Here is a 10318-nt window from a genome sequence, read left to right on the forward strand (position 1 = left end):
CTTGATCAACTATGTACTCAAAATATTGAATCATGAATGACTCTTGAGGTAAAAGTTCATGTATCGGTTCTTATCACACAACGTTAATTTTGTCAAAATGTCTTTTTTTTTTAAATCATCTTAAATCACTACCGTTTTCACACTTTCAATCATACTTTCTGACCTTGTAGTTGAAGAGGATTCTAAAGTGAGAGTTTGTTTGGACAAAGTGTCTTTTAGAATTTAGATTATAATTTGAGTTTTTTTTTTTATATTAATTTGTTTGGGTGAAGTGTATTTTATAAAATATGAAATCGTTTGATAGAATTTATAATAGAAGCAAATTTGTATTTTTCTTTGGATATATACATTTTCTTTAAATCTATCTATCTCTTATAAATGGGCTATTCAAATGAATATAGTGAAGATAAGCCACATATCTTGAACCATATTCATTTGAAACCTTATAACTCTTCAGCTTATTCTAATTAATTGATATGTTAATTGAAATATATTACCTGTATAAGAACATCATTTCTCATTTTTGGTTACTCATACTTAATTTCTTTCTCTTTCAAAGTTTGTTATGTAGAATACATAAATTGGAAAAAAATGTTGTAGTCATATATGTCTAAAAGAAAGAGTTCAGTAATGAAATACATTGGGGTTATACAATCTTCTTTGTGTATATTAAAGACTCAAAGAATTAATCTATTTGATTGATTTAAAACAAATAATATCAAAAATTCAAATTCAAGGAAATAATACAACCCACTATCTCAGGTTTCTTTATATATTTTTTATTTTTTAAATTTATTTTGCATGGTATTTTTATATTTCATATATTATAGATATATACTACATAAATGCATTGGTGTGTTATATTGTAGGCATGAAAGATATTGGGGCAACCAAAAATCATCTTTGATATATATTTCATGATGTTGGATCATTTTAGTATAAGAGTATTGTTTCTCAATCAACTAAGTGATTAGTCAATTATAACATATATATATATATATATATATATATATATATATATATATATATATATATATATATATAGAGAGAGAGAGAGAGAGAGAGAGTCAAGATCAAATAAGAAGGAAATTTTTGGTAGGAAGGTAAGAAGTTTTTTTTTCTACATATTTTTTTCACGAACAAACAAAATGAATCATTAGATGATTCATTTGTAAGATGATTCACAAGAAAAAATTCTCAAAAAAACATCTCGATGATTCATTTATATAATGATTTTGTTGTTATTCACTAAAATTGTCATAAAAGTGATTTTTTCTTAATTTACTTAAAAATGAATCATAAAGATGTTTTTTTGAGAATTTTTTTCTTGTGAATCATCTTACAAATGAATCATCTAGTGATTCATTTTTTTTGTTCGTCAAAAAAATATGTAGAAAAAAAACTTCTTACCTTCCTACCAAAAAAAATTTCTTACCGGATCTATATCCTATATATATATATATATATATATATATATATATATATATATATATATATATATATATATATATATATATATCAACCTTATTAACCAACTTATAATTATTATTATAAAGAAATTGAAAAATCATATGAGTTTCAAATTAATGTGGTGAAAGGAAAAATACATAGTAGTTTCAAATGAAATGATGATATGATGATATGATATAATATGATATGATATGATATAAATATAAATATACATATACATATAGATATAGATTTTATTAAGTTTATTTTCACTGTTACTTTTAGTTTTTAATTATAAACAAAACTCTACTTTTTTATTTTATGATTTTGACTAGTATGTGCTTTACGTAAAGAAACATTGATTTTTAGGCTATGTCAATGTGGATTCGACCATGATTCCATGTATTATTTTTTAGTGCATTTGATTAGTGATATTTTATTTTTGTTTAGATGTCAACAACGCATTTAACATGACTGAACACATATCACCTCATGTGATAGTTGACAGATTTTATTGTTGACGATGTATAAATTTTAGCGTTTAAATTGTTTGTACATATTTTACCGTTAAATTTTCCTATACATATTTTACAATTAATTTTATATAATTTGTTCAAAAATATGTATATTTAAATAACAAATTATCTTTAAGTAAAAAAAATTTCAAAAAATTTTCTATACATTTTTCCATTTAAATCGTTTGTACATATTTTACCATTACCATTAATCTTAAAATAACAGTTTATTTTTAAGTAAAAAATATGTCTTTAAAATTAGTCTTTAAAAATATGTATATTTAAATATAAAGACATAGTTTTTACTTAAAAATAAATTATTATTTTACGATTATTTTCTATCTAAATACCCATTGTTGTTCAAAAGATTTTACCATACCGATCTATATAACATACATCGTTGGTTTAATATATTAGATGATAACTTTTTTTAGTTAAATGCTCATCACTTTTGCAAATGCAAATGATATGATAATTGTTATGAAGTTCGTATTCGAAAGCTTTGGAGTTTTATTATTTTTTTTATTTTATTTTTTTCATAGTTTTCACTATATAGTTTCTCTGAAGTTAAAAATATATGACTTCCTGACATCTAAATTAGGAACGTACTATGTGGAAGTACATTGTTACAATAAACACAATAAAAATAAAAGTTCAGCTCAAACAAAGTCGACATATGGAATTTATGAATGATTAAAGTTGTGTGTGTGTGTTTTTCATATTTTTCACCAACCTAATTTTGAACTAAAAAATATGATTTCATGACATCTAAATTTGAAGTGTAATATGTTTATAGAAACCTTAATTACAAAAAACACAATAAAAAAATTCGTTTAAAATAAATTCATATATTAAATTATAAATATTCCAGGTTTGCAACAAAACATAAATCCATATTTTTGTAGGTGGTCATTTGCAAAAATTATGTTTGATAATTTTTAATTTTTTAAACTATTTTGTGGTAAACATATATAAAAATAGCTCCCATGATCATTTTTTATTTTAAATTAAAATAAAATTATTAAATTATCATTAATTTATGTTTTATTATCATTTCCCATATACTATTATTTTTTATAAAACTTTTTATAAAATTTTATTATCGTTTTAAAAGGTAATAATAAAAATAATAATTACATATTACTATATATAAATAACAATAAAGAAGATTATATTAATATATTTTTTTTTTCAAAAAAACCAGTATAAATATAAGAGAAGTTAAATTGATTTCTACTTTTTATGCCTACAAATGTTCCTACACAATAAAATCATGACAAGTGTTATCGTTCCATATTTTTGTAACTAACTCATTAACGTTATATTAAGAATATATCAATTACAATTAAATTGAATGATGATTTATCATAATTTTAGTGGGTAGAAATAATTATAAACACAAAAGATAGAAGGTAATTTAATTTCTCTAAATATAATAAAAATCTATCTAGGCATGTAAAATTTAGCTAGTAGAAATATCCTATCCTCATAAATATTATCCTAAAACATGTAAAATTTACCTAGTAGAAATATCCTATCCTCATACAACATTTATGGTATTGATGACATTTGCAAGATAGACTTGCAAAGATAGACAGCCTAGATTGGATGCTTTGCTTGACCACATGGTAAAGGGTATAACTGTCAATTACCATTCGTTATCGTGAGACTTTCACAGTCCCTGTAGTCTTCTCATTCTAAATTGTATAACCTAAAAATTCACATACATCTGATTTAATGGAGCGGAGGGACTACAATCGCGGTGGTTACAGCCGTAGCCGTGTCGATCGGTACTATGATGACCCACATGATGGTGGTAGAGGCGGATATGGTGCCGATCGGTACTATGAAGGCGAGCACGATGGTAGTAGAGGCGGATATGGTGGCGACCGGTACTATGGCAGCGCACAAGAGGGTGGTAGAGACAGCGGATATGGGGGCGACCGGTACCGTGGAAGCCCACAAGAGGGTGGTAGAGACGGCGGATATGGTGGCGACCGGTACCATGGAAGCCCACAAGAGAGTGGTAGAGGCGGCGGATATGGTAGAGACCGGTATCATGGAAGGGCACAAGATGGTGGAAGAGGCGGCGGATATGGCGGCGAACGGTACTATGGAGGCGTACAGGATGGTGGAAGAGGCGGCGGATATGGTGGCGACCGGTACTATAGAGGCGCCCAAGATGGTGGGAGAGGCGGCGGATATGGTGGCGACCGGTATTATGGAGGCGTACAAGATGGCGGTGGAGCTGATGCTGGTTACCTTTCTCGTCGTGGTAGCCGAGATAGAAGTTACTCGCATCCTTACAACAATCGACATCAGGAACAGTACGGAGGTAGTAGACGTAGAGAATCTAGCGGCGGAGGAGGTGGTGGTTCGCAGTTGTACAGGAACAGAACTCCTACTTACCATAGGCAGAATACGGATCGTGTACACGATCTTTCTGATCGCGATAGAGAAATAAGGGCGAGTCCTGTTGAATATAGTCAACCGGTCAGGTCTCGGTCTCGGTCTCCGGCGCCGACGATCACTCAAACTCAGCTCCGCCTCGTCGGTACGTACAGAAAGTTTGGGGGTTTTTACATGTGTTAACTTTTTTCTAATTTCTGAAATCACTTCTAGTTAATTCTTCTCTGTTACAATTGATTGTTTAATTTGTTTTCCTTTCTATGAATATGTTTGGTTCGATCGATATATTTTCAGATCGGATTCAAGAAGTTCACCATCGCGAGGTAGAAGAAGTTCACCATCGCGAGGTACAATGTATACCATATCCGATGGATGATGAAGAATATGCGTATGTACCCATTAAACGTCCTGACCATGGTAAACTTGCCATGAAATCAGTGAAGCTTCTTGTTAATCATTTCCCTGTGAAGTTCGATCCATCAAAAGCTATATTACGTTATGATGTCGACATTAAACCAGAGATGTCGTCTTCTTCCTCTTCTCGATCTCTGAAAAAACCAATACCAAAATCAGACCTCCGATTGATCCAGGAGCAGTTATGTTCTGATAATCCTAATCAATTCCCCCTACTCCAAACTGCATACGATGGTGAAAAAAACATCTACAGTTCAGTTTCATTACCCGAAGGAACTTACAACGTCCAATTACATGGTCGATCTTACACCTGCAAAATCAAATATGGAACCAAATTAGGTCTTTCAAAGCTTCAAGATTTCTTGAAAGGAAACGCTATACAAATCCCTCGTGATGTATTGCAAGCTCTTGATGTAGTAATGAAAGCAAATCTTTTTCGGGAAAAGGTTCCAGTTGGAAGAGGTTTATACCCACGAGTCCATAGAAAAGAAGATGATCTTCATGGTGGTGTTGCTGCATTCAGAGGCTCACAACAAAGCCTAAAAGTCACTTCAAATGGATTAGTAATGTGTCTCGATTACTCAGCTGTCCCTTTTCGTAAAAGAATGCCAGTTTTTGACTTTCTCAAAGAAGCCATTCAAGGGATTCGTGAAGTAAATGACATTGAAAGATTTGGGAATCAAGTTATACGCGCATTGAAAGGATTAAAAGTGGGTGTGACTCATCGTAGGACAAATCAAAAGTACACTGTTTGTGGATTGTCTGAAAAAGCTACTAAAGATCTCTCTTTTGTTCTTGAAGATCTTGAAGGGAAGAAAGAACCTGAAGTTATCATGCTTACAGATTACTTCAGAGAAAAATGGGGTAAAGAGATAAAACACAAAGGGGTTCCTTGTTTAAATTTAGGAAATAGTAAGAAACCGAATTATGTCCCGATTGAATTCTGTATCTTATCTGAAGATAAAAGATTTCCAAAAGAACAATTAGGTAAAGAAGCTGCTAGAAAACTAAAAGAGTTATCTCTTCTCAATCCAAATTGTAGAGAAAGAGAGATACACAACTTGGTTCATGATGAATATGCACCTGGGAAAAACGGGTATGTCTTTTTTTCTTTTTTCCTTTTTCGTTTTTAATGTTCTTGATGTTTCTTTTATATTTTATATACGTTTTTTTTTTGTAATGTGAAGTGCGAATGCAATCAAGAATTTTGAAGTGGAAGTTGGGATGAACATGACAGAAGTGGATGGACGTGTGATGGCTCCACCACAACTGAAACTCGGTTCTTTAAGTGGAAAAACAATGGCAACAACGGTTGATAGAATGAAATGTCATTGGAATCTTCTTCAAGGAAAAACTTTAGTAGTTGGAAAATCAGCAGAAAGATGGGCAGTGATGGATTTCACTCGTGATGATCGAAGAAACACTTTAAATGTCAACTACTTCATCGGGAAGTTAATGAAAAGATGTGAAAGTATAGGGATACAAATGGAAGAACCAATCATGGTTCATCAAACCACAATGAGAGAGTTTTCAGATGTCAACACACTCAATCGACTTCTCAAAGAAATCGTGGATGAATGTAGAAGAAGAGACAACAGACGATTACAAATGATCGTTTGTGTAATGGCTGAAAAACACGATGGATACAAATACCTCAAATGGGTATCCGAGACCCAAATCGGTGTCATAACCCAATGTTGTTTATCCTTCAATGCCAACAAAGCAAACGATCAGTTTCTTGCTAATTTAGGAATGAAGATAAACGCGAAATTAGGAGGTAGCAATGTCGAATTAATCGAACGGTTCCCGCGTTTCAACGGTTCGGATCATTTCATGTTCATCGGAGCGGACGTAAACCATCCGACCGCCGCCAACCAATCGTCGCCGTCTGTCGCCGCCGTTGTCGGCTCCGTAAACTGGCCCGCCGCCACCCGCTACGCCGCCCGTGTCTCCCCGCAACACCACCGGAAAGAAGAGATCGTTAACTTCGGGAGCTTGTGTTTGGATCTCGTCAACACTTACGAACACCGGAATGGAATCAGACCAAACCGGATTGTCGTATTCCGTGACGGTGTTAGCGATGGACAGTTCGATATGGTTTTGAATAAAGAAATGGTCGACATGAAGAAATCGCTTTATACCGAAAACTACCGACCCGCGATTACGTTTGTGGTGGCGCAAAAGCGGCATACGACGCGGTTGTTTTTGAACAACGGGAATGGAATCGGGAATGTCCCACCGGGGACAGTTGTCGACACGACAATCGTTCAACCTTTTGAGTTTGATTTCTATCTTTGTTCTCATTTCGGTGGAATGGGAACGAGTAAGCCGACTCATTACTCGGTGATTTGGGATGAGAACGGGTTTACATCCGATGAGATGCAAAAGTTGATATACCATTTGTGTTTTATCTTTGCACGGTGTACGAAACCGGTATCGCTGGTTCCGCCAGTGTATTACGCGGATCTTGTGGCGTATCGCGGCCGGATGTTTCAAGAGGTGGCGGCGGAATCGGAATCTGAATCGGGAATGGGTGGGTCGGAATCGTCTTCGTTTGATCGGTTTTTCTATAATCTTGAGGATCATCTTAGGGATTCTATGTTTTTCATATAGGGGTGTTGAGGGGGCGATACTTGTGGAGGTCAAATGTCCTTTTCTAAACTTAAATAGTGAAGGAGTTTGTGCGTGAATCTAATGCGTTTCATGCCTTTTCAGTGTTGTTTCTTTATATTCGTTGTTGACACAATTAGGATTAGTAATTGCAAGTAAACCTTTGTCACTTTTTAACGATTTATTGTTGGTTATTTGCTTCTATTTCTTGTTTCGTTTATATATTAATCACAAGTTGAGCATTGTGTTATGTGTTTCTTTTTTGGTGATTTTCTTGTTTTGTGGAGAAGCGAAAAATAAAATGTTATATTTAGGTTTAGAGGTGTACATAAAACCAGATAATCTGAAACCGGTTTCTATTTATAAAGTTCGGTTTTAACCGATTTGGAGTTCATATTTTAAGGAAAAATCAGATTGGGTAAAAAGCTGGATTCGGAAAACCAAATTTCTACCTAAGGCTAGTTCTAAATCAGTTGCACTATTTCATCATTTTTTTGATCGACTCTATTGATTTGAATGTGATCCGATATTGGGTAACCGGTTTGGACAGCAACGCTGAAAATCCTATCCAGTAGTGGGGCAAAATAGTAATAGAGTCGTTACTTATAAAAAACGATTTTTGATGAATCTAGTTAATCAAACGATTTTTGATAAATCTAGTTAATCAATTATACCAGGGGGGCAAAGTAGGCAGTTGGGCAGGGTCTATTTTTTTATTACATATTTTTATTTAAAACTACGGAATTATAATAAAAATAAGTGTTTTTTTTTCTTGTTCGTTCTGGACCTTTAAAAATATTTCATTTTTTCAGAATCAGTAGCGGAGCAAAATAGTAAGAGTGGAGACTTATAAAAAATGAGTTTTGATAAAACTAATTAATTAGTTATACGAAACATATAAAATGACAAGAACACGAAAAACATTAAGGTTTTTATAATTAATAGGGAAATCTCCAAAAAATGCTAAAATTTTAGTCAAATTTATGATAAAATCCTAAACTAAATTTTGTTTATAAAAAAACGTATAATACCGGCTAAAACTTCGAAAAAACTCTTTTCGTCCGGTTTCGTAGATTTAACCGGTATTCCGTCATTTCGTTAATTTGCTCAAAATTTTGGAACTTTCCCGGCAATTACCTAATAACCAAAATATTGAGACTTTTCTGAAAATTACCATGAAACTAATGAATATTATTACAAATCATTTATAAACATAACAAATATTTTTATTATAAAAAAGAAATACACTGTTGTTAATTTCTAAGAATAAATTGGTGTTCTAAGTACTCCTCTATTGTTTATTGACCACATCAAACATTCTATGTTTCTCTTATGCATCGTTGTGTGTATGATGATGAGATTTACTTAGTGAGTGTTCTTCGAATGTTGGTGTTCCTCTTATGTTGTTTAACCTAACTACCATCCAACATCTATACCTCACATGGTTGTTACTGACTAATATATGGAGGTTAGGTGGTATTTAGGTCAAAGAACATAATTATATATATATATATATATATATATATATATATATATATATATATATATATATATATATATATATAGAATTAAGATCAAATAAGAAGAAAATTTTTGGTAGGAAGGTAAGAAATTTTTTTGTATGCATATTTTCTTAGCAAAATTGAAATGAATCATTAGATGATTCAAAAGTAAGATGATTCACAAGAAAAAACTTCCGAAAAAAACACTTTCATGATTCATTTTTAGGTAAATTAAGAAAAAAAATTCACTTTTATGATAATTTTAGTGAATATCTTACTGGATTTGTATCCTATATATATATATATATATATATATATATATATATATATATATATATATATATATATATATATATATATATATGTGTGTGTGTGTGTGTGTGTGTGTGTGTGTGTGTGTGTGTGTGCAAGAATCACTGTGTAATGATATTTTCTAATAACATTTGATCCTATAACGCCACGCCTAATAGCAACAAGATACTTATTGATTGTGTATTAATAAATATTATCAACTTTTGTATTTAATTGAAGAAACGTATAGAGTACATCTCATAATAACACTCACAACGATATATAGAAGGAACATAGGGAGTTTGAAGTGGTCAACAAACAATAATGGAGTATCTAATCGACAATTCTATTCCTAGAAATTTGAAACAAATGTATTCATTTGTTTATGATAAAAAATATTTGTTATGTTTATAAATGATTTGTTAATAATAATATCCATTAATTCTAGTAATTTTTAGAAAATTCTTAATATTTTGGTTATTAGGTAATTTTCAAAAAGTCCTAATATTTTGAGCAGACTAACGAAAAATGATAGAATACCGGATAAATCTACAAAACCGGCCAAAAAAAAGGTTTTTTTCGAAATTTTAACCGCTATTCTATTATTTTCTATAAACAAAATTTAATTTGAGATTTTTTCATAAATTTGATTAAAATTTTAGGATTTTTCAAAAGATTTTCCTAATTAATAAACAATATATTTGGAAAAATTAATTAATTAATAAGTTCGATGATACATTAGTTCTAAATTTTAGTTTATCGATTTTGACAACCTAAACATATTCAGGAAATTAGTTAACTATATTGTGCCAAATAAGCTTAAGATAGGTAAACATTACACCCCCTTAGATTATATTTTATATACAATATAATAATTTCATTTTTTTTTATTGGTTTCATTGTTAATTTAATGTAACCCAAATTTTATTTATTAAAACTAATTTTTTTATATAACCAGATTAGAGTTTTTGTAAAATTACTAAAAGTTTAAATATCTTATATTATTTATTAAAATTAATATTTTATTATTATTATTATTATTATTATTATTATTATTATTGATCGCCAAATATTACCGTACATTTTAGCATATTTTTTTTATTTAAAAATATATAAAACTTACTTTTC

The 10318-nt window shown here is 30.9% G+C and overlaps 1 protein-coding gene across 1 annotated transcript; it reads left to right on the forward strand.

The window, feature by feature from the left end:
- The first annotated feature begins 3576 nt into the window (after positions 1 to 3576).
- LOC145041417 (protein argonaute 2-like) lies at positions 3577 to 7599 on the forward strand. The gene is made up of 3 exons (XM_078989483.1): positions 3577 to 4518; positions 4668 to 5883; positions 5975 to 7599. Exons 1-3 carry the CDS (start codon positions 3702 to 3704, stop codon positions 7398 to 7400), a joined length of 3459 nt encoding a protein of 1152 aa, XP_078845609.1. The 5' UTR covers positions 3577 to 3701; the 3' UTR covers positions 7401 to 7599.
- The last annotated feature ends 2719 nt before the right edge of the window (positions 7600 to 10318 follow it).

The sequence above is a fragment of the Lactuca saligna genome, chromosome 4 (genome assembly GCF_052625555.1).
Source record: "Lactuca saligna cultivar CGN05327 chromosome 4, ASM5262555v1, whole genome shotgun sequence".
NCBI classification, from domain to species: domain Eukaryota; kingdom Viridiplantae; phylum Streptophyta; class Magnoliopsida; order Asterales; family Asteraceae; genus Lactuca; species Lactuca saligna.

Excerpts from the sequence above, each read along its gene's own strand:
- LOC145041417 (XM_078989483.1), top strand. The coding sequence starts at position 3,702 with ATGGAGCGGAGGGACTACAATCGCGGTGGTTACAGCCGTAGCCGTGTC. Across the intron at positions 4,519-4,667 it reads AACTCAGCTCCGCCTCGTCG|ATCGGATTCAAGAAGTTCAC; the intron begins GTACGTACAGAA and ends ATATATTTTCAG. Across the intron at positions 5,884-5,974 it reads TATGCACCTGGGAAAAACGG|TGCGAATGCAATCAAGAATT; the intron begins GTATGTCTTTTT and ends TGTAATGTGAAG.